Raw genomic sequence first — 25442 nt, forward strand, 5'->3', positions numbered from 1 at the left:
TGTATTACCTTTTTTCCAATTTCAAATGATGTCCCCAAAGGAAACGTTGTCAACATCTGTTTTTATCTAAAGGACAATTTCTCTGTTTTGTTCATCTCACTTCAGTTTTTATTGCTGCAAAAGGGATGGTCCAGCAGATAAACTGATCAACACGTCAGTATACAATAGATTCGATATCGAACGTCCATGTATCCATACAGTATGCCATGAAAAATATTGTGATACTATGCTGTATCGATTAATAATCCCACAGCCTAATATTTATTAGATTGTTGTTGGAGTTAAACTTTAGAAGTCTACTTACTTGGCCAAAAGCGCAACCTTTCTGCAGTTTGTCACCAATTTGATCAGCGTTGTTGCTGCTGAGCTCACACATCCAGAGGAGAGACACATTTCCCAGGTCCACGACATCCAGCACAATGCCAGTAATTGCAAGATCGCTCCACCAATGTTCATAAACACAGTGAAGCCCATCTAAGAGAAAAGAGGCCCACATGATCTGCATAGTCTGTGAAAGATCAAAACAATTGTCTTTTACTTGCTAAACTTAAGTCCACCAGTTTACTGTAAAGCTGTATGTGAGTACATCTATTTTAATTTTCTCTCACCCCAAATGCTGCAGTGGCGTGTAGTGATACTAGTCTCCATCAGCCCGTGGTAAACCGACCCGAAATAGCCTGGAGCAAGGAGTCTTCAGGATTTGGTACGATAATGGATTATGCTTTTACTGTCAGCCGCCACAGTGATGACAGTCACCTTTCACAACCCTGCACACCACAACGGAACACAAATGGGAAAACCATTTCTGTTCTTGGTCAAGCTCTTAAGTTGCTCATTTGTTTAGCTTGTGTGTGTGTGGTGTGTGTGTGTGTGTGTGTGTGTGTGTGTGTGTGTGTGTGTGGTGTTGTGTGTGTGTGTGTGTGTGTGTGTAAGAGAATGGAGAATGTCTTTTCGGTTTAATGTCTTTTGGCAACTGCCAAAGTAAACAGAAAGTCACTGGTATTTATCAAGCTCTATCAAATCCAAATCCAAAAAATATGCAGGTGTATCAGGGCTGTGAAGATGCACTTATTGTCCCTCGCTGGAACTTCTTTAATTAGTGACTCGAAATATCTTCAGAGGGTTTAGCTGCCAAAGTAAAAGCACAGTGTGTGTCTCAGTGTTACACTTGCTTATTAAGCTTTCTCTACGGAGGTGTATGCCACAAACACATTGTTGTAGGGTTACTTATAACATTTAAATTTAGCGCTAAATCCATTGAACCTTTTGCAAAGACATACAAACTATGAACGTTTCATTATCTAGAAGCTGGTTGGGTATTTTTTTCTGTTCGTAATATTAAAGCGTCCATTTATGCTCATAATTGTATTTTGAGGTTGTACCACAAAGAGGTTTGCATAGCTTCATTTTCAAAAAACACCATATTTGTATACTGCACTGGGTTGTAAGATGGCTGCAGCTCCTCTTTTCACCCTGTGTGTTTAGGTCTCTGTTTTAGCTACAGAGTGAGACATCTCACTTTTTACTATGTTTGTGGGAGGTGCACATGCGCATTAGCTAGGTAAATCACATCAGCTAGATAACTCTTTTTCCAACTTTGGTCTGTACAAGGCCGGATTAGCTAAACGAGAGATATACCTCCAGAACAGGGACATGGAAGTAGTTCTTTTGTAGATTATGGTGAACTAGTGTGTGTCGTAGCAGTGTTTTGCCATTGACACAAGCTAGCGCTAGCATGCTACAGTTAACCACCTCGTCTCGGCTATTTATACAGAAAGCCGTGCATATTTTGAACAGCTCACCCAGAGACTGAAGGCAGAGGACATTCAAAAAGTGTATCTCATTCCGAACAGCATGGTTTGTTTTCCAAGTTGTATGCGTGTGGAAGCACCAGAGCACAGAATAACACCCCAAATCCCGGAAAGTGATTTTGTGTTTCATATTATGGGCACTTTAAGCAAACTATCTCAGAAATCCTCCACTTTCTGTTTTAATTAAAGTGTTTTTTTCTAAACCACTTTTGAGATGTTCCATCACCATATCTTACTTCTTTCACCACAAAAACAGTATAAAATAATTTAATTTGGCAAACTTAAAAAAAATAAACATTCAGAACTCACTCAACACCTTGTCTCCTTTAGCTATTTGTCTTTGTGTTGAGAACTCACATGTTTATGGTTTGATGCTGTACCTGTGACAGTCTGGTTATTCTGCCAGCAGCCCATGTCATAATCAGCAACAGCAATGTCACTTCCATCCACTAGTAGATTTCTCAAAATAAAGCCTCATTTCCACAAACTTCAAGCAATAAGCAGGGCTGGAAGAAGCTTAAGAAAAATTGCAATGGCACAATTAAATAATACAATCAAAGACTTGCAGTGAAAATTAGACTTTTTTCACCACAAAGTGATTTAAAAGTTGCCAAGACAATGCCACAGAGGCTACTATTTTATTGATTCACTCCCCAATCTGCATTATAACACAAGTTAATGTAGAGGCATTAGTCGGGGGTGAGTACATAAAGGTTTTTCATTTGGTTCAGTGTTTTTATTTTTTTTTGAAGCTTTGTTGGGATTCGCACAGCGCAGTCCCCGGTAAGACTACTAGCCAGTCAGAAGCAGAGTATAAGGGCGTGCCCTTATACCTACAGCTAGGCGAGCATTGTAACATGATACAAAGTGAGTGCGTTCGGAAGTGAAGGCTGGACTACAAAAACTGTTTTGGAGGAGTTGGTGAACGTGTTTTCTGTTGTAGAGGGTATTCCCTTTGGGGTGGACTGCACAAAAAGATACAACACAATGAAGGAAGGGAAAGCCAAAAGAAAAATATGAGTACTTTAATGATTACGGTTTATTATTCGTACACAGAACACAACTAGTTATTAAACTGATTACATTGTCTGTCTGGCTTTAAGGTTTTTCAAAAAGTACACAGAGAAGCACAAACAATCAACATTGATGACTTTTTTTAACATGACTTAATATTGTAAAATAGTAAACAAAAACCGTATATTTCTATCAATGTCACATACTCACATTCATGAACTTCCCTTTTACCTACACAAGCTGACCATAAGGCACATTATTCTATAGAAAATCATACAAAATATAAGTGCTATATTTAAGTATTTTTAAGCATACCACCTGAATTTGACTAAATCATTGACATTACATAGATATACAGTCAATGGTATAAATGCACAGGATTATACGTGGTAGCTCAGAGCACAAAGCAGATATTTCCATTCAGACTGTGGGGTTACTGGTGACTTCCTCCAGCAGTGGTTTGTAGAGTTCTGGGTCCCCGGTCTTCTAAACAATGAAGAAAAACATTGTAAGGTCGATAAAAAGAACAAACATTCTCAGATCTTAAGAACATATTACACATTACAAACACTGTAAAACTGTACTGCTGTCCTATTTCCTACAGGAATAGACTGTTGAATAATTATTTTTGTTGATGTTTCTGTTATTACTCTTTTTAATATTGTAAAATTTAAGGGCCGTCCACACGGAAACGCTTTTTGGTTTAAGCCCATGTATTGCATCGTTTTGGCCGATTGTCCAAACAAATCCACCAGGTAGACTATTGGAAAGGTGGCATCCTAAAAGTTGGAAATGTGAGATTACGACCAGACATTCAGAACCTTGTGGCCCTGTTGACACATTTAAACAACAAAGAAATGAAGTGGTTATGTTCAGTCAACCTGGATGAACAACAGGTTTAACAGTAAAACAAATTTTACTAAACTCTACCTCCTTTTCTCCCTTCTGACTGCTCTTTAGAGCCTTGATCGCCATGACGGCAGAGCTGATGGTAAGGCAGAGCTCCAGGGTTGACAGGACAATCAGCACAGCGCTTATGCTTCTCAAAAGCATCTGGTTGGACACAAAGAAGCAGAGTTAGCATTAAAATCTGTAAACACATTTGTTTGTCTGTGTAGAGTTAATGAAATTAGTATAATTGGTACTTACTTGACCCTTGGCTTATTTTTTTGTATTTTTAATAGACTTATTTTGGGCTGCGACAAATTATAGAAGTGCATCATGTTCACAAGTTTAAAAATGGAAATCTCATCTCATAATTATGAACAACAAGTCACTTGTTACACCATATTTTGTGACCAATTAGATTCTGTGATCTGATTAGGAGTTGCATGTAATTCCACTGCAAATGTCTTTAATCACGCTGCTTTTTTTTTCACGTCCATCTACATATCAATATAACAGCATTAAGTCATCATGATATCTGATTGGTTATTTACTCATGGCACGGAATAGCGTACTAATAATGATAATAATAATAATAATAATAATAATACCATATTACTCTGAAACAACAATGATTGATAACCTCACTTCCAGAAAATGTTATATTACTGTCTTTCATATTCTTTGTCAAACCAATAAATAATTTTTTTAATAAAATGTCTGAAATTGGATATAATATAAATCAATGAAAAAGCCAATTCCGCCCTAGGTAACGTCATTAAATTTCTTGTTTTGTCTAACAAAGTTGTTAGAAGTTAAAATATTCAGTTTACAATCATATAAAACAGAAAAGCTGCAAATCCTCACATTTCAGAAGCTTCCTTTTCAGTTTGGGTTTGCCATTTTAGTTTGATAGTGACAAACTAACAATAATTGATCAATCTAAATTGTTGACTGATTTGTTGGTGGACAAATTAATTTATCAACAATAATAATTAAAACCCTCTATTTTCTACTAATGAGATTGTACAACTTGTATCTTGACGGCTGAGATGACATTTTCCACACTTACCAGAGTCAGTTCTTTGACCTCCAAGCATTTCTCCTTCATGATGTCCTGCTCAGGAGAGGGAGTTGTAGTCTGTCTCCTGTAGGATGAATAGTAATCATCGTCGTAATTCCTACACATCCACCATGTAAATGGTTGACGTATTTACGCTGTAGAGTACGATGCCAGCAATGGCAATACCAACTCCTGCTAGATTCAGGATCACATTGATGATGACCTAAAATAAAAGACATAATAGTAAATATTAGAATAAATACTCATGGAATTTAAAAGCCACAGACTATCTTACCGTTTACACTAATAACAGCTGTGTGGCTGGTTACTTTCTTTCAGATTACTGCATATGCTATATATCCATGACATTTCCCGTTCTTTCCTGTTGTTCATTAGAGTAATAACATTACACTTTATATGATAAACACTGTTCGAAACCAACACTACCTCAATACTCCTCATCCCCCCTTAAGATAAGAAAAGGTATTTATGAAAAATAGAAAATAAAAGTAAATACAAATATACCTACTGACACCTATATACACATGTGTTCCTATCTACATGCACACATTAGTAAATAAATCCCTAAATGAGTAGAAAAAGGAAATACATACACACACAAACACGCACACACACACACGTCAGTAAAATAATGGTGTGGCTGGTTACTTTTAAAACACCCTGCAACACTGTCAAAGTGCCTTGGAGCAAGACACTGAACCTATATGCAGCTCTTTCCAATAAATATACATACAGTACTGTATTAATGTGAGACAATGTGGGTGTGTATAGTCTTCCCCAACAACAAAACTAGCCTCCATTTTTTTTATCTTGAACTAAAAAAAAGAAAAATGAAAGATGACAAAAAATAAAGAAGTACTTTCAAAATAACATGTTATACTCACCAGACATGGACTGGGGTACTTCTCAGACAAAATGCCAATGGTGCCAAACAAAATAAACTAGAGAAAAAAACACAAGAAAAAACAATATTGAAACTTCCATTCTTCCAAACAAACACTACAATTCATAAATGTCATTCACAGTATCTTTGACTGAGTGAACAGCATTTGGAGCACAACGAAGCAACTGGGGGGGGTGAGAAGTACTGACTCTAGAGTCATAGTGACAAAAAGTGTCTCCCCTGTGCTTTCTGACCACGGTGAGACATCTCTAACAGGAAAAGGTAACCCTCTCCTTTATTCCATGTTGTTTTTAGAGAAGGAGAACCAGGAAATGAGTCGGGGAAAATGCAACGCTACCAAGCCACGGCCAAGAGACATACAGTTACAATTTTAGAGAGGTGCACGTCAGGCTAGGGTCCGGCGTAGACGCAGAGGGGTCTGCAGCGGTACACCGTCGACGCAGAAGCATGAAGCAGCTTTAAGAGATCAAGATGTCCAATTACAATATTCAGAATTCTGTAAGGTAGTCCAACATCAAATAGCGTAGCTAATACAGATCAGTTAAAATACGCTTGATTGACCATTGGATCATTTGGCAATTACTAAGTGAGATCAGTCTTAATTTACAATGTCCCATATGAGAACAGCTAAGTGGTTCTCCTTGGAACCAACTGAACAGCCCTAAGTTGTCATAATTTGATAGATTTTTATTGATCTCAAAAATGGGAAATTCCTGTGTTACAGCAGCAAAATATCAGACACAGCACACAAAGAATATACATAAAATAACAGGATACAATACAATATCAAAATTATTGATGAAGCTGTAGAGAACGTAAGCATTGTGCAAGTTGCACTTAGTGCAGTTGTGAGGTCTGTTAGTCTTTTATTTTTATTGCCTGTGGTAGGAATGATTTCTTGTAGCGGTCCGTGCGACACTGAAGCTGTCGGAGCCTCTTAGAGAAGGAGCTCCTCTGTTGGACCAGTGGGGGGTGGAGAGGGTGGCCGGGGTTATCAAGGATAGATAACAGTTTGTTCAGTGAGCTCCTCTCCACCACAGCTTCAAGAGTGTCCTGTTAGCAGCCAATAACTGAGCCAGCCTTCCTGATCAGTTTGTTCAGTCTGTTTGTGTTGCCGGCTCCGATGCTGCTGCCCCAGCAGATGGCGGAGGAGAACAAAGAACTGGCCACAACAGACTGGTAGAACATCTCCAACATTCTGCTGCACACGTTGAAGGATCTCAGCTTCCTCAGGAAATAGAGTCTGCTCATCCCCTTCTTGTAAACAGCAGTGCTGTTGATTTTCCAGTTTAGCCTGCTGTCGATGTTGACACCAAGGTATCTGTACTCCGCAACCATGTCCACATCTTCTCCCAGGATGCAAAGGAGTTGCGGAGCCGTTCCCTTCCTCCTAAAGTCCATCACCGTCTCTCTGGTCTTATCCACGTTCAGCAGCAGGTGATTCTTACCAGACCACACCACAAAGTCATCCACCAGTGCCCTGTACTCTCCCTCCTGTCCATTCCTTATACACCCAACAACTGCAGAGTCATCAGAAAACGTCTGTAGGTCACATGACTGGTGAGTTGTACTGGAAGTCTGTGTCAGGAAAAGCAAGGCTTGGACCCAAATGCAGTTTAGAAGTGATTTATAAAATAAGAAAATAGTCTTAGAAGATACGTGTCCTCAGGAAGGTAGCCAGGCAGGCACAAACAAAAAACCTAAACCTAAACCGGCAAGAACAGCGCGGCACGCCAACACAGACTCCACGACAGCATCTAACAGAGTACAAAGATCCGACAAAGTAAAGACACAGGACTAAATACAAGAGGTAAACAAGCAAACAAGGGACAGGTCATACAAACAGGTGAAATAAATCAATCAAATGGTTGGGAAAAACAACAGACAGGAAGTAAAACAAGACCGGACAAGACAGAAAAACCAAACTACCAAAATAAAACAGAAACAGAAACATACAGAAACAATGATACAAGTTGTAAAGTTGTATTTGTCTTCACTCTAACTTTGGGAAAAGGCTTGGGAGATGTACATTTTGTAAATAAAATTATATTGGACATTAATTATGACACAAAAGAACAAATGCAACAGTATCTTTCTTACCAATCCACCAAAAAGCCAAAAAGGAAATCCGTCCACTGAAATCCATAGCCATTGCCATGCCAAGTGAGTATCGTTCCAAGGCCGATGTTGAGCAACCCAACCATAATGTGCAGAGCCTGTGGAGGAGGAAACAGCATGAACAGCTGACACATGTACAGTATAACTGCAGTTCTCAGGTGACACTGTTTAGGGTAATTGGAGAGCACCTATGAGCAGCAAATGTTGTTATTTTAAATCACTTTCCCCGATAGTTTCCTAGTGTTTTTGCGTGCTTTATTATTTTAAATAAAGTTTTCCTATATAAATATAACCTTACCTGGAGCTCCGAGGCAGATACAGAGAGAGAAAATGTGACTGTAATGTGATTACGACAATCAAATTTGTTTTTAGTTTAATTTATAGAGGTGGGCGGTTCTGGCTGTCGGCAAAACTCGGCAAAGAGGTGAATTGTGGAGGTGGAGCTGAGGCAGCCGAATAAAGCCTTCAGTCTATAGAGAACTGTTATTAAAAATTATGATACATACTTTTTCTCTGATCAGTATTAAAACTGTTTGTATTACAACAAGACAAAACACTGTTACTGCTGTCGCCATCTGTATCTGAGAGTAAATGAGAGATAAAAATATTTTTTGGTCCAGTTGGAATTGTGCCATGTATTTCACAAATGATGTGTATACGGTCTTCATGGAAGAGTCATCAGAAGAAAACCACTTCTACGTCCTCACCACAAAAATCTGCGTTTGAAGTTTGCAAATGAACATATAGACAAGCCTGATGCATTGTGGAAACAAGTTCTGTGGCCCGATGAGGGTAAAATAGAACCTTTTTGCTGCAATAAGCAAAGGTACGTTTGGAGAAGAAAGGACACAGAATTCAATGAAATTAACCTCTGTCCAACTGTTAAGCATGGGGGTGGGGGGGGTCAATCATTCTTTGGGCTTGTATTGCAGCCAGTGGCATAAGGAACATTTCACGAGAAGAAGGAAAAACGGATTCAATAAAGTTTCAGCAAATTTTGGACGTTAACTTGATGCCAACTGTGAAAAAGCTGAAGTTAAAGAGAGGATGGCTTCTACAAATGGATAATGATCCTAAACACACCTCAAAATCCACAGTGGATTACATCAAGAGGCGTAAACTGAAGGTTTTGCCATGGCCTTCACAATCTCCAGAACTCAACATAATTAAAAATCTATGGGTAGACCTTAAAAGAGCAGTGTGTGACAGCCCAGAATTCTCGAAGAACTGGAATACTTTTGGAAGGATGAATGGGCGAAGATACATTAAACAAGAATTGAAAGACTCTTGGCTGGCTACAAGAAGCGTTTCCAAGCTGTGATACTTGCCAAAGGGGGAAGTAGAAGGTATTAACTCTGCAGGGTGCCCAAACTTTTGCAGACGCCATTTTTTTGTTTTCTGTTATTTTGAAAGTGTAAATGATGGAAATAAAATCTAACTTCTTGTCATCTGTCATTTGATGTCTTTTGGAGATTTTTCCATCTTTTCTTGGCTTCTTTATGCACATTAATAAAAAAAATTTAATTTATGACTCCTTGTTGAGCTTTACCGTCTTCTTCCAAGACAAAGGCAGAAGTAACAAAAGAGATAGAAAACATTATAAATTGGGTCATGTCAAGAGCTGCAGCTACTCGTAGGGAGTGGGAGGGAAATGTGGTGATGTCAGGTATGGGACTTGGCCTTGTAGTCCGTCTAATTACATATTTTCCCACTATCTTGCAAAAAACTGTGACATTCTGTAAAATGTAAAATCATTTTTTATTTTGAAAAACATCATATGTGTAATCCAAGGCACAAGTCGATCGGGACCAGAAAAAGTTTGTCTTTCACTATTGACCACTGTTCATTTCTTTTCGAACATAGGTCCCATAGAGGCAAACGGAAAGGGCGGGACTTCGGCTCTCTATGCTTGCATCTTGTGACAGCAGACACCTGTCACTCAAAGCGCCAAACTCTTAATTATGCATAACTTTAAGCCTGAATATAATTTAAAGGGTTGAGTTACATAAAAAAAATCTCCCTCTTTGTACAGTTGTCATAAACGGGAAAATTAGCTATAGAGTAGGGCTGCACGATTATGGCCAAAATGATAATCGCGATTATTTTGATCAAAATTTTGATCGCGATTATTCTCACGATTATTTGTTGATTTTAACCAAAACAAATTTTATTGTCACATAGGCTGTTTATAACTGCGAGAGGGAGTGTGATGGACGCTACTCACAGAGAGACGGCTGATCATTATGAACGGGTCCAGCACGGGTCGAACGGCGGATACACACGTCGTGTGTATTAAACGTCTGTATCTTCACTGCGCTGCATTTTTATGAACTATGATATTCTGGCCATGGGTCACATCTCTGGTCCTGGTCCAGGCTTCGGTACAGCAGCTCCGTCTCACACGCTGTGACTCTACCAACTGAAGTTAGCTGCATTCAAAAACTTCTTCTGTGTTCTTCGCCGTAGCGGCCGCGATAACAGTTACCCGCGGAAACACTGGTACAAATACAGGTTTGCCCCCTCATACTTAACAATATACAGCTGTGTTAATGAAAAATTAAAACTGTAGACATAACGCTACATCAGAAGTGTGGACCGGCGGCCGCTGTGTGGCGGGGCGCGGAGAGTAAGAGGAGAGAGAGTAAGACGTGAGAGAGTAGAAAGATCCAACACAGGCACGGCTTTACAGACAAAATGGGTCATGTAACGCAAAATTAAACCATATCCATATAAACAGCATTGCAGCGGATGCGAGGACATTAGCACCGGTGCGTCCTAGAAGAGCTAACAGCTAACAGACGCTACTAGCTAACAGCTAACAGACGCTAACTAGCACTGGTCACTGCTGTTGTCTGAAAAACAACAAATGGGACAAAGTGTTGCGTTTACTGGTAAACTGGTAAACCTTGAGACTGACGTATTACCGACTGCTATCTGTTGAGTTTTCCTCACGCTACTCTGTCCTCTGTGACTGTCTACATCTAGAAACTTAGCTGCACGGGGTGCAGTGAACTACTCTGACTGGCTCATGAGCAGACGGCTTTATGGAGCGGGAGATTGGCTTTGCAAAAAACCCGGAGCGTTCTATGAAATGACGCTTTATAAAAAATAATCGCTTGATCACGCAAATTTGATCGTGGGAAGTCCAAATCGTGATCGCAATTAAAATTCGATTAATTGTGCAGCCCTACTATAGAGGCACAAAACCATTTTGTACCAGGCCGTAAACATGTTCATTGGTGCTGTGAAGTAGAGCATTTTAACGCGGGGGTCTATGGAGATTGACTCCCTTTTGGAGCCAGCCTCAAGTAGCCATTCCAGGAACTGCCGTTTTTGGCACTTCAGTGTTGGCTTCACCAAAATTGCCACTCTGTTGAATTATTCCACAAAAATAGATTATTATTATTATATACTTTAAAGCTGAAGTTCACAGGGCAACTTCAAAGCATATAAAGGTTGTAACTCACCCCCAGTACGGACTGAGAACTTCTCTGGACCCTTCTCAGGTGCTCAGACACAGAGCAGAGGATTTGGCACAGAGGAGGGTAAACACTTTCGGGGTCAGAGGTCACAGTGAACACTGTGATTCCATCGCCCTTGGTCATGGTCACAGACATCCTGCCTGCTCTTGTAGACTGAAAGAAACAAGAGCGTAAAGAAACTTTAAATCTTACTGTATCAGGTCATGGCTGATGTTGCTGATTCTTTGACCTTTAAATGACTTTTTGCTGAATCTTAACGTTAAAGTATGTGTGCTGATTTGTATTCTATTCCCCCAGACCTACTGGTCCACGGCTGTGTAAAATGGCCGATTTGGTCCCTAATCTGGGAGGGATTTTCAAGGTAAGCTGTCATGGTTGTGTATTTTTCTCTTGTTCCTGTTTTATTTTGAAGTCTGTTTTCTGTCTTGTCTTGTCTGACTTCCTGTCTCTTGGTTTTCCCGCCCTTGTGATTGTCTGATGTTGTTCACCTGTTTCCCAGCCCTTATCTCACCTGTCTCCCGTTATCTCATTAACCTTGTGTATTTAGTCTCCGTGTTTCCCTTGTCTGTTGTCAGGTCATTGTTGGTCTGTTTTGGAGTTCTGTGTGTTAGTCTGCCCGGTCTGTCTCTGTGTTCCTGCTTCCTGTGTTTCCTGTTCTTGACTACTACCTTGATTATGTTAATGCATTCAGCACCTTGGGTTTGTAGAGATTTTGTTTATTAAATCTTCAAGCTCACTACCTTGTCTCTGCATGTGGGTCCTACAATTCCTTGGTTCTGTTACAACATGGGTGGTTAAACATGATGTACACAGCACAGTTGTGCATAAAAGCTTGAATCACAATGATTGCGGATGATTGATGGTAACTATTATAGTAATCTATTTAACAACTATATCAATTCTCTTGTCATTTACAAAAATGTCATTCAATAAATTGGGGGTTGATTGGAATCTAAAGCCTGAAAACTTTTATTATTAATTACAAAAGTAATGATTTTGAACGGTCTGACAGCCCTAATTTAGTGCTTCCTATGCGTCCTATGCTTTGTTTTAATCCATGTGTTGGCTTTTTTGGCAAAGTGCAGGAATCTCATTCTTCTCAGTTGTATCCAGGCCCTTTTTTGCCCTGCATCTCACAGGTGGAGATGTGCACACTACTACTACTACTACTACTAGTAGTAGTAGTATCACTCCTTAGGCTTTGCAGACTTACAGTTAAAAGGTGCTCTAAGCAATGTTGGGTGACATAACATCTTATTGACGTTAGAAGTATTTTCAAACAAAACGAGACTAGCTTGCTGCTTCTTCCTCATCCCTCCCCCTCCCTTCTGTGCTTTGACGATTCCGCATTTTTAGAGCTGACCCATACTAAGAACTCAGGATATCATAAGCTATGCGGTTTTAATTGTTCCTTTTTTCACATCTGTCTCTTATGATTCCTAAACTTTAGGGAAGTACAATACTGAAGGTCCAGAGCAGGGGGCTCTGACGTTTTTAATAGGGGTGTGCAAAAAAATCTATTTGAATTGCGATTCAAGATTTATCGATATAAAATCAATTCATAGAATTCCAAAAATCAATTATTTTTTTTAATAGCATGTACTGCAATACATTATCATACATAATACAATACATACATTATTTTTTTTTTTAAATGGCAACAGAATGTAGACATTCTCTGAATACCTAATTCATCCAAGGGGGTGGGCGAGGCTACCTCCTATGACGCCATTTTGATGCTAACAAGCCATCACCTGCCGTTAGCATTCCATTGACTGTCATTCATTCTGGCGTCACATATGAAGCGTTTATAGACTCTATTTGTCTATTGTTTATTTCTAAAGAAACACGACAATGTATAAAAGGCTCAAGTACGTTGTATCTCACGTCTGCTCCGTAGCAGACGTTTTTGTAAAAAATAGGCTAACATTGTGTCATAACCACGCGACTTACTGTCGCAAATTACCGTACAGGCAGGAGAAGTTCACATTAGCTGTCTAATTACTAATGTTAACTAGCATTTTATTTAGCAATAATAGCCTGTGGATATGTTATCTCCTAACCTACACTCTCTAATGCTCACCCATTACCGGAAAACTGCTTCCAAAAGACTCCACTGGGCTCATTTGGAAGTCTACAGCGTGGTTGTGTTAACTTTACTGTCTAGTAGGCTACGCATCTGCCGTACGCTATCCGATTAAATTAGGGTGACCATATTTTGATTTCCAAAAAAGAGGACACTCAGTCCGGCCTCGAAACAGAGAAAGGCTTCAAAGAGGAAACATGCTTTAACTGTTGTAATAAAATAAAATGTGTAACAACAAAATAGCTCTTTTCAAATAAATAAATATGAAATAATGTTCGAAATATGACCTATTCTCTGTCAGCTTCAACCAAATACCTCTTGAAACCTTTTCAACGTAATAAGATAAGGTTTTTTGGTGTCCATGTGAGCTGTGAGATTTCCAGCACCCTAGACACTGAAACATTCGCTATCTAGCTTTGCACACGGTGCACGTGCACTCCGCCTCCCACTGGTCCCGACCGGGACGGCACGTGGAAAGTTTTTTTGCAGTTGAAGCTGCACTTACGCTTCGGCATTTTGCGTGCAATGCTGCTCCGCTGTCTGACCTGCTCCCTGTGTGTGTGCGTCGCACAGCCTTCCGGGAATTATGTCTCGCAACAAAGTACCGTAGTAATGTGTGCAAAGCGCCAGTCAATTGAAGTATACGCTTATGATCCCATGAAAAACTTATGTGAAAAACAGTGAAAACCGGACATTTTCATGAATTTACAACCCCCCCCCCCCCCCCCCCCACCCGGACAGTAGGCTACGTAAAAAGTGGACATGTCCGGGCAAAAGAGGACGTTTGGTCACATTAAATCGTTGTACTTTGGGTTAATATTCGCCTGAGATAGCCTACACACTTTTATCTCCTGATAAGTTTCCAAAAACACACTTTATGAAAACTATATATCTTATGTGGGCTACATTCACTAAGGCTACAGTACAAGACAATAATAAGGACTGGCTATAATTGAATAAGGGTCTTTTACAAACGTAATCAAACATGACAAAACTACTTACATGTTTGTGTCTGTTAGAGTAGAAGAAAAAACAACGAATGATCCGTTAAGGCTTTTGCGCAGTTATTGTTCTGAAACCAGGAAAAAGAGACAGAGTTACCAGAAGTACCTCCCATCACCTGGAAAATATAAAGAAACTTAACCCGTTGATTAATTCGCTAAACACAATAAGACATGTAAAGACATGTCTCCACGTTGATTGTTTTTCTTCATAGTATAGTAGTATAAATACAAAATAAATAAATAAAAATAAATAGTAGTATAAATACCTAAAATAAATTTAAGGTAGTATAAATACTACCTTAAAAGTTGATTCTATCTTTGCTATAGCCTAATAGTGTTATCATCACAACTTCATACATGGCCTATGTGTAAGAAGCATTCAGAATATCAAGTAGCACAGTATATATGTGTAATAGTACTTTATTAAAGTAAGATTCGAAATGTGGTATTTTTACTTGTAAAGGAGGATTTTGATTTGTTGTATTGGGACTTTACCTAAACTAATAAATCTGAGTCTACTTATTCCAACAATGTATTGATAAGGAGCACATTAAGGCAGCATTATTAAATACAAAGACAGTGTGATGCAAAATTACTGAGTAACAATTCACATCAATGAGGTGATACAATGAAACGCTTGACCCATACTAAGAGCTCAGGATATCACAAGCTCTGCGGTTTTGATCATCCCTTTTCTTTTTCACATCTCTCTTATGATTCTCCAAACTTTAGGGAAGTACTACTGAAGTTCTAGAGCAGGGTCTTTGACGTTGAGGCGAAGCAGGAACCACCTATGGGTCTGTATTAAGTTGCACATCAAACTGGGCCTATAATAAAGGGTAGGGCAGCCTAACGCCTTTGTATACAGTGTGTATATATATATATATATATATATATATATATATATATATGTGTGTATATACACACACACACACACCTTTTTTGCATAGAATACCAAGCTATTAAAACAATAATTGTTGGCATAATTTCATGCATCATCTTTTAATGTTACACATACATGTGGCACAGTAAATTTTAGAATTACCTGTATCCGTGGATGGCTACTTTAGTGACTACCTTACCAATAGGCCAGTAAGTCTATCATCAGTGGGGATTTATAATTTGCTAACACGTTACAATTATGTAAAGACATTAAAGTTGATGAAAAAAACTTTAAAATAAAATTGACAATACTTTGGAGGATACCCTGTCGATGTCTGGTCTAGGGTATCTGTCTAGCAGGAGACACTGGCTGGCTAACATGCACAAAAAAAGAAATAACACAATGAAAGAAAGGGAAAAGCCAAAAAGCATAATACAAGTACTTTAATGATAACGGTTTATTATTCGTACACAAAGAACACAACTAGTTATTAAACTGATTACATTGTCGTGTCTGGCTTTAAGGTTTATCATAAAGTACACAGAAGCACAAACAATCAACATTGATGACTTTTTTTAACATGACTTAATATTGTAAAATAGTAAACAAAAACCGTATATTTCTATCAATGTCACATACTCACATTCATGAACTTCCCTTTTACCTACACAAGCTGACCGTAAGGCACATTATTCTATAGAAAATCATACAAAATATAAGTGCTATCTTTAAGTATTTTTAAGCATACCACCTGAATTTGACTAAATCATTGACATTACATAGATATACAGTCAATGGTATAAATGCACAGGATTATACGTGGTAGCTCAGAGCACAAAGCAGATATTTCCATTCAGACTGTGGGGTTACTGGTGACTTCCTCCAGCAGTGGTTTGTAGAGTTCTGGGTCCCCGGTCTTCTAAACAATGAAGAAAAACATTGTAAGGTCGATAAAAAAGAACAAACATTCTCAGATCTTTAAGAACATATTTACACATTACAAACACTGTAAAACTGTACTGCTGTCCTATTTCCTACAGGAATAGACTGTTGAATAATTATTTTTGTTGATGTTTCTGTTATTACTCTTTTTAATATTGTAAAATTTAAGGGCCGTCCACACGGAAACGCTTTTTGGTTTAAGCCCATGTATTGCATCGTTTTGGCCGATTGTCCAAACAAATCCACCAGGTAGACTATTGGAAAGGTGGCATCCTAAAAGTTGGAAATGTGAGATTACGACCAGACATTCAGAACCTTGTGGCCCTGTTGACACATTTAAACAACAAAGAAATGAAGTGGTTATGTTCAGTCAACCTGGATGAACAACAGGTTTAACAGTAAAACAAATTTTACTAAACTCTACCTCCTTTTCTCCCTTCTGACTGCTCTTTAGAGCCTTGATCGCCATGACGGCAGAGCTGATGGTAAGGCAGAGCTCCAGGGTTGACAGGACAATCAGCACAGCGCTTATGCTTCTCAAAAGCATCTGGTTGGACACAAAGAAGCAGAGTTAGCATTAAAATCTGTAAACACATTTGTTTGTCTGTGTAGAGTTAATGAAATTAGTATAATTGGTACTTACTTGACCCTTGGCTTATTTTTTTGTATTTTTAATAGACTTATTTTGGGCTGCGACAAATTATAGAAGTGCATCATGTTCACAAGTTTAAAAAATGGAAATCTCATCTCATAATTATGAACAACAAGTCACTTGTTACACCATATTTTGTGACCAATTAGATTCTGTGATCTGATTAGGAGTTGCATGTAATTCCACTGCAAATGTCTTTAATCACGCTGCTTTTTTTTCACGTCCATCTACATATCAATATAACAGCATTAAGTCATCATGATATCTGATTGGTTATTTACTCATGGCACGGAATAGCGTACTAATAATGATAATAATAATAATAATAATAATAATACCATATTACTCTGAAACAACAATGATTGATAACCTCACTTCCAGAAAATGTTATATTACTGTCTTTCATATTCTTTGTCAAACCAATAAATAATTTTTTTAATAAAATGTCTGAAATTGGATATAATATAAATCAATGAAAAAGCCAATTCCGCCCTAGGTAACGTCATTAAATTTCTTGTTTTGTCTAACAAAGTTGTTAGAAGTTAAAATATTCAGTTTACAATCATATAAAACAGAAAAGCTGCAAATCCTCACATTTCAGAAGCTTCCTTTTCAGTTTGGGTTTGCCATTTTAGTTTGATAGTGACAAACTAACAATAATTGATCAATCTAAATTGTTGACTGATTTGTTGGTGGACAAATTAATTTATCAACAATAATAATTAAAACCCTCTATTTTCTACTAATGAGATTGTACAACTTGTATCTTGACGGCTGAGATGACATTTTCCACACTTACCAGAGTCAGTTCTTTGACCTCCAAGCATTTCTCCTTCATGATGTCCTGCTCAGGAGAGGGAGTTGTAGTCTGTCTCCTGTAGGATGAATAGTAATCATCGTCGTAATTCCTACACATCCACCACATGTAAATGGTTGACGTATTTACGCTGTAGAGTACGATGCCAGCAATGGCAATACCAACTCCTGCTAGATTCAGGATCACATTGATGATGACCTAAAATAAAAGACATAATAGTAAATATTAGAATAAATACTCATGGAATTTAAAAGCCACAGACTATCTTACCGTTTACACTAATAACAGCTGTGTGGCTGGTTACTTTCTTTCAGATTACTGCATATGCTATATATCCATGACATTTCCCGTTCTTTCCTGTTGTTCATTAGAGTAATAACATTACACTTTATATGATAAACACTGTTCGAAACCAACACTACCTCAATACTCCTCATCCCCCCCTTAAGATAAGAAAAGGTATTTATGAAAAATAGAAAATAAAAAGTAAATACAAATATACCTACTGACACCTATATACACATGTGTTCCTATCTACATGCACACATTAGTAAATAAATCCCTAAATGAGTAGAAAAAGGAAATACATACACACACAAACACGCACACACACACACGTCAGTAAAATAATGGTGTGGCTGGTTACTTTTAAAAACACCCTGCAACACTGTCAAAGTGCCTTGGAGCAAGACACTGAACCTATATGCAGCTCTTTCCAATAAATATACATACAGTACTGTATTAATGTGAGACAATGTGGGTGTGTATAGTCTTCCCCAACAACAAAACTAGCCTCCATTTTTTTTATCTTGAACTAAAAAAAAAGAAAAATGAAAGATGACAAAAAATAAAGAAGTACTTTCAAAATAACATGTTATACTCACCAGACATGGACTGGGGTACTTCTCAGACAAAATGCCAATGGTGCCAAACAAAATAAACTAGAGAAAAAAAACACAAGAAAAAACAATATTGAAACTTCCATTCTTCCAAACAAACACTACAATTCATAAATGTCATTCACAGTATCTTTGACTGAGTGAACAGCATTTGGAGCACAACGAAGCAAACTGGGGGGGGGTGAGAAGTACTGACTCTAGAGTCATAGTGACAAAAAGTGTCTCCCCTGTGCTTTCTGACCACGGTGAGACATCTCTAACAGGAAAAGGTAACCCTCTCCTTTATTCCATGTTGTTTTTAGAGAAGGAGAACCAGGAAATGAGTCGGGGAAAATGCAACGCTACCAAGCCACGGCCAAGAGACATACAGTTACAATTTTAGAGAGGTGCACGTCAGGCTAGGGTCCGGCGTAGACGCAGAGGGGTCTGCAGCGGTACACCGTCGACGCAGAAGCATGAAGCAGCTTTAAGAGATCAAGATGTCCAATTACAATATTCAGAATTCTGTAAGGTAGTCCAACATCAAATAGCGTAGCTAATACAGATCAGTTAAAATACGCTTGATTGACCATTGGATCATTTGGCAATTACTAAGTGAGATCAGTCTTAATTTACAATGTCCCATATGAGAACAGCTAAGTGGTTCTCCTTGGAACCAACTGAACAGCCCTAAGTTGTCATAATTTGATAGATTTTTATTGATCTCAAAAATGGGAAATTCCTGTGTTACAGCAGCAAAATATCAGACACAGCACACAAAGAATATACATAAAATAACAGGATACAATACAATATCAAAATTATTGATGAAGCTGTAGAGAACGTAAGCATTGTGCAAGTTGCACTTAGTGCAGTTGTGAGGTCTGTTAGTCTTTTATTTTTATTGCCTGTGGTAGGAATGATTTCTTGTAGCGGTCCGTGCGACACTGAAGCTGTCGGAGCCTCTTAGAGAAGGAGCTCCTCTGTTGGACCAGTGGGGGGTGGAGAGGGTGGCCGGGGTTATCAAGGATAGATAACAGTTTGTTCAGTGAGCTCCTCTCCACCACAGCTTCAAGAGTGTCCTGTTAGCAGCCAATAACTGAGCCAGCCTTCCTGATCAGTTTGTTCAGTCTGTTTGTGTTGCCGGCTCCGATGCTGCTGCCCCAGCAGATGGCGGAGGAGAACAAAGAACTGGCCACAACAGACTGGTAGAACATCTCCAACATTCTGCTGCACACGTTGAAGGATCTCAGCTTCCTCAGGAAATAGAGTCTGCTCATCCCCTTCTTGTAAACAGCAGTGCTGTTGATTTTCCAGTTTAGCCTGCTGTCGATGTTGACACCAAGGTATCTGTACTCCGCAACCATGTCCACATCTTCTCCCAGGATGCAAAGGAGTTGCGGAGCCGTTCCCTTCCTCCTAAAGTCCATCACCGTCTCTCTGGTCTTATCCACGTTCAGCAGCAGGTGATTCTTACCAGACCACACCACAAAGTCATCCACCAGTGCCCTGTACTCTCCCTCCTGTCCATTCCTTATACACCCAACAACTGCAGAGTCATCAGAAAACGTCTGTAGGTCACATGACTGGTGAGTTGTACTGGAAGTCTGTGTCAGGAAAAGCAAGGCTTGGACCCAAATGCAGTTTAGAAGTGATTTATAAAATAAGAAAATAGTCTTAGAAGATACGTGTCCTCAGGAAGGTAGCCAGGCAGGCACAAACAAAAAACCTAAACCTAAACCGGCAAGAACAGCGCGGCACGCCAACACAGACTCCACGACAGCATCTAACAGAGTACAAAGATCCGACAAAGTAAAGACACAGGACTAAATACAAGAGGTAAACAAGCAAACAAGGGACAGGTCATACAAACAGGTGAAATAAATCAATCAAATGGTTGGGAAAAACAACAGACAGGAAGTAAAACAAGACCGGACAAGACAGAAAAACCAAACTACCAAAATAAAACAGGAAACAGAAACATACAGAAACAATGATACAAGTTGTAAAGTTGTATTTGTCTTCACTCTAACTTTGGGAAAAGGCTTGGGAGATGTACATTTTGTAAATAAAATTATATTGGACATTAATTATGACACAAAAGAACAAATGCAACAGTATCTTTCTTACCAATCCACCAAAAAGCCAAAAAGGAAATCCGTCCACTGAAATCCAATAGCCATTGCCATGCCAAGTGAGTATCGTTCCAAGGCCGATGTTGAGCAACCCAACCATAATGTGCAGAGCCTGTGGAGGAGGAAACAGCATGAACAGCTGACACATGTACAGTATAACTGCAGTTCTCAGGTGACACTGTTTAGGGTAATTGGAGAGCACCTATGAGCAGCAAATGTTGTTATTTTAAATCACTTTCCCCGATAGTTTCCTAGTGTTTTTGCGTGCTTTATTATTTTAAATAAAGTTTTCCTATATAAATATAACCTTACCTGGAGCTCCGAGGCAGATACAGAGAGAGAAAAATGTGACTGTAATGTGATTACGACAATCAAATTTGTTTTTAGTTTAATTTATAGAGGTGGGCGGTTCTGGCTGTCGGCAAAACTCGGCAAAGAGGTGAATTGTGGAGGTGGAGCTGAGGCAGCCGAATAAAGCCTTCAGTCTATAGAGAACTGTTATTAAAAATTATGATACATACTTTTTCTCTGATCAGTATTAAAACTGTTTGTATTACAACAAGACAAAACACTGTTACTGCTGTCGCCATCTGTATCTGAGAGTAAATGAGAGATAAAAATATTTTTTGGTCCAGTTGGAATTGTGCCATGTATTTCACAAATGATGTGTATATGGTCTTCATGGAAGAGTCATCAGAAGAAAACCACTTCTACGTCCTCACCACAAAAATCTGCGTTTGAAGTTTGCAAATGAACATATAGACAAGCCTGATGCATTGTGGAAACAAGTTCTGTGGCCCGATGAGGGTAAAATAGAACCTTTTTGCTGCAATAAGCAAAGGTACGTTTGGAGAAGAAAGGACACAGAATTCAATGAAATTAACCTCTGTCCAACTGTTAAGCATGGGGGTGGGGGGGGTCAATCATTCTTTGGGCTTGTATTGCAGCCAGTGGCATAAGGAACATTTCACGAGAAGAAGGAAAAACGGATTCAATAAAGTTTCAGCAAATTTTGGACGTTAACTTGATGCCAACTGTGAAAAAGCTGAAGTTAAAGAGAGGATGGCTTCTACAAATGGATAATGATCCTAAACACACCTCAAAATCCACAGTGGATTACATCAAGAGGCGTAAACTGAAGGTTTTGCCATGGCCTTCACAATCTCCAGAACTCAACATAATTAAAAATCTATGGGTAGACCTTAAAAGAGCAGTGTGTGACAGCCCAGAATTCTCGAAGAACTGGAATACTTTTGGAAGGATGAATGGGCGAAGATACATTAAACAAGAATTGAAAGACTCTTGGCTGGCTACAAGAAGCGTTTCCAAGCTGTGATACTTGCCAAAGGGGGAAGTAGAAGGTATTAACTCTGCAGGGTGCCCAAACTTTTGCAGACGCCATTTTTTTGTTTTCTGTTATTTTGAAAGTGTAAATGATGGAAATAAAATCTAACTTCTTGTCATCTGTCATTTGATGTCTTTTGGAGATTTTTCCATCTTTTCTTGGCTTCTTTATGCACATTAATAAAAAAAATTTAATTTATGACTCCTTGTTGAGCTTTACCGTCTTCTTCCAAGACAAAGGCAGAAGTAACAAAAGAGATAGAAAACATTATAAATTGGGTCATGTCAAGAGCTGCAGCTACTCGTAGGGAGTGGGAGGGAAATGTGGTGATGTCAGGTATGGGACTTGGCCTTGTAGTCCGTCTAATTACATATTTTCCCACTATCTTGCAAAAAACTGTGACATTCTGTAAAATGTAAAATCATTTTTTATTTTGAAAAACATCATATGTGTAATCCAAGGCACAAGTCGATCGGGACCAGAAAAAAGTTTGTCTTTCACTATTGACCACTGTTCATTTCTTTTCGAACATAGGTCCCATAGAGGCAAACGGAAAGGGCGGGACTTCGGCTCTCTATGCTTGCATCTTGTGACAGCAGACACCTGTCACTCAAAGCGCCAAACTCTTAATTATGCATAACTTTAAGCCTGAATATAATTTAAAGGGTTGAGTTACATAAAAAAAATCTCCCTCTTTGTACAGTTGTCATAAACGGGAAAATTAGCTATAGAGTAGGGCTGCACGATTATGGCCAAAATGATAATCGCGATTATTTTGATCAAAATTTTGATCGCGATTATTCTCACGATTATTTGTTGATTTTAACCAAAACAAATTTTATTGTCACATAGGCTATTTATAACTGCGAGAGGGAGTGTGATGGACGCTACTCACAGAGAGACGGCTGATCATTATGAACGGGTCCAGCACGGGTCGAACGGCGGATACACACGTCGTGTGTATTAAACGTCTGTATCTTCACTGCGCTGCATTTTTATGAACTATGATATTCTGGCCATGGGTCACATCTCTGGTCCTGGTCCAGGCTTCGGTACAGCAGCTCCGTCTCACACGCTGTGACTCTACCAACTGAAGTTAGCTGCATTCAAAAACTTCTTCTGTGTTCTTCGCCGTAGCGGCCGCGATAACAGTTACCCGCGGAAACACTGGTACAAATACAGGTTTGCCCCCTCATACTTAACAATATACAGCTGTGTTAATGAAAAATTAAAACTGTAGACATAACGCTACATCAGAAGTGTGGACCGGCGGCCGCTGTGTGGCGGGGCGCGGAGAGTAAGAGGAGAGAGAGTAAGACGTGAGAGAGTAGAAAGATCCAACACAGGCACGGCTTTACAGACAAAATGGGTCATGTAACGCAAAATTAAACCATATCCATATAAACAGCATTGCAGCGGATGCGAGGACATTAGCACCGGTGCGTCCTAGAAGAGCTAACAGCTAACAGACGCTACTAGCTAACAGCTAACAGACGCTAACTAGCACTGGTCACTGCTGTTGTCTGAAAAACAACAAATGGGACAAAGTGTTGCGTTTACTGGTAAACTGGTAAACCTTGAGACTGACGTATTACCGACTGCTATCTGTTGAGTTTTCCTCACGCTACTCTGTCCTCTGTGACTGTCTACATCTAGAAACTTAGCTGCACGGGGTGCAGTGAACTACTCTGACTGGCTCATGAGCAGACGGCTTTATGGAGCGGGAGATTGGCTTTGCAAAAAACCCGGAGCGTTCTATGAAATGACGCTTTATAAAAAATAATCGCTTGATCACGCAAATTTGATCGTGGGAAGTCCAAATCGTGATCGCGATTAAAATTCGATTAATTGTGCAGCCCTACTATAGAGGCACAAAACCATTTTTGTACCAGGCCGTAAACATGTTCATTGGTGCTGTGAAGTAGAGCATTTTAACGCGGGGGTCTATGGAGATTGACTCCCTTTTGGAGCCAGCCTCAAGTAGCCATTCCAGGAACTGCCGTTTTTGGCACTTCAGTGTTGGCTTCACCAAAATTGCCACTCTGTTGAATTATTCCACAAAAATAGATTATTATTATTATATACTTTAAAGCTGAAGTTCACAGGGCAACTTCAAAGCATATAAAGGTTGTAACTCACCCCCAGTACGGACTGAGAACTTCTCTGGACCCTTCTCAGGTGCTCAGACACAGAGCAGCAGGAGCAAAGGTTTGGCACAGAGGAGGGTAAACACTTTCGGGGTCAGAGGTCACAGTGAACACTGTGATTCCATCGCCCTTGGTCATGGTCACAGACATCCTGCCTGCTCTTGTAGACTGAAAGAAACAAGAGCGTAAAGAAACTTTAAATCTTACTGTATCAGGTCATGGCTGATGTTGCTGATTCTTTGACCTTTAAATGACTTTTTGCTGAATCTTAACGTTAAAGTATGTGTGCTGATTTGTATTCTATTCCCCCAGACCTACTGGTCCACGGCTGTGTAAAATGGCCGATTTGGTCCCTAATCTGGGAGGGATTTTCAAGGTAAGCTGTCATGGTTGTGTATTTTTCTCTTGTTCCTGTTTTATTTTGAAGTCTGTTTTCTGTCTTGTCTTGTCTGACTTCCTGTCTCTTGGTTTTCCCGCCCTTGTGATTGTCTGATGTTGTTCACCTGTTTCCCAGCCCTTATCTCACCTGTCTCCCGTTATCTCATTAACCTTGTGTATTTAGTCTCCGTGTTTCCCTTGTCTGTTGTCAGGTCATTGTTGGTCTGTTTTGGAGTTCTGTGTGTTAGTCTGCCCGGTCTGTCTCTGTGTTCCTGCTTCCTGTGTTTCCTGTTCTTGACTACTACCTTGATTATGTTAATGCATTCAGCACCTTGGGTTTGTAGAGATTTTGTTTATTAAATCTTCAAGCTCACTACCTTGTCTCTGCATGTGGGTCCTACAATTCCTTGGTTCTGTTACAACATGGGTGGTTAAACATGATGTACACAGCACAGTTGTGCATAAAAGCTTGAATCACAATGATTGCGGATGATTGATGGTAACTATTATAGTAATCTATTTAACAACTATATCAATTCTCTTGTCATTTACAAAAATGTCATTCAATAAATTGGGGGTTGATTGGAATCTAAAGCCTGAAAACTTTTATTATTAATTACAAAAGTAATGATTTTGAACGGTCTGACAGCCCTAATTTAGTGCTTCCTATGCGTCCTATGCTTTGTTTTAATCCATGTGTTGGCTTTTTGGCAAAGTGCAGGAATCTCATTCTTCTCAGTTGTATCCAGGCCCTTTTTTGCCCTGCATCTCACAGGTGGAGATGTGCACACTACTACTACTACTACTACTAGTAGTAGTAGTATCACTCCTTAGGCTTTGCAGACTTACAGTTAAAAGGTGCTCTAAGCAATGTTGG

General features: G+C 39.2%; 1 protein-coding gene and 1 long non-coding RNA gene across 3 annotated transcripts; both read right to left on the reverse strand.

Moving 5' to 3' along the window:
* Window positions 1–775: 775 nt before the first annotated feature.
* LOC116684740 (uncharacterized) lies at window positions 776–14578 on the reverse strand. Its single transcript, XR_004330833.1, has 8 exons — window positions 14387–14578; window positions 11284–11451; window positions 7799–7914; window positions 5679–5735; window positions 4783–4996; window positions 3756–3878; window positions 2943–3311; window positions 776–805 (listed from the first exon to the last, which is right to left on the reverse strand). It is a non-coding gene; the product is annotated as an uncharacterized LOC116684740 (long non-coding RNA).
* A 1132-nt stretch (window positions 14579–15710) lies between these two features.
* Window positions 15711–24239, reverse strand: LOC116684739 (uncharacterized; the record flags this gene model as incomplete). Of its 2 annotated transcripts, none has more annotated exon segments than XM_032510179.1 (6): window positions 15711–16187; window positions 16638–16760; window positions 17665–17880; window positions 18567–18623; window positions 20691–20807; window positions 24180–24239. In XM_032510179.1, coding segments are annotated over 6 exon segments (636 nt in total), but the record flags the coding sequence as incomplete, so codon positions are not given.
* Between the last annotated feature and the right edge of the window lie 1203 nt (window positions 24240–25442).

The sequence above is a fragment of the Etheostoma spectabile genome, unplaced genomic scaffold (assembly GCF_008692095.1).
Source record: "Etheostoma spectabile isolate EspeVRDwgs_2016 unplaced genomic scaffold, UIUC_Espe_1.0 scaffold00019538, whole genome shotgun sequence".
Lineage (NCBI taxonomy): Eukaryota > Metazoa > Chordata > Actinopteri > Perciformes > Percidae > Etheostoma > Etheostoma spectabile.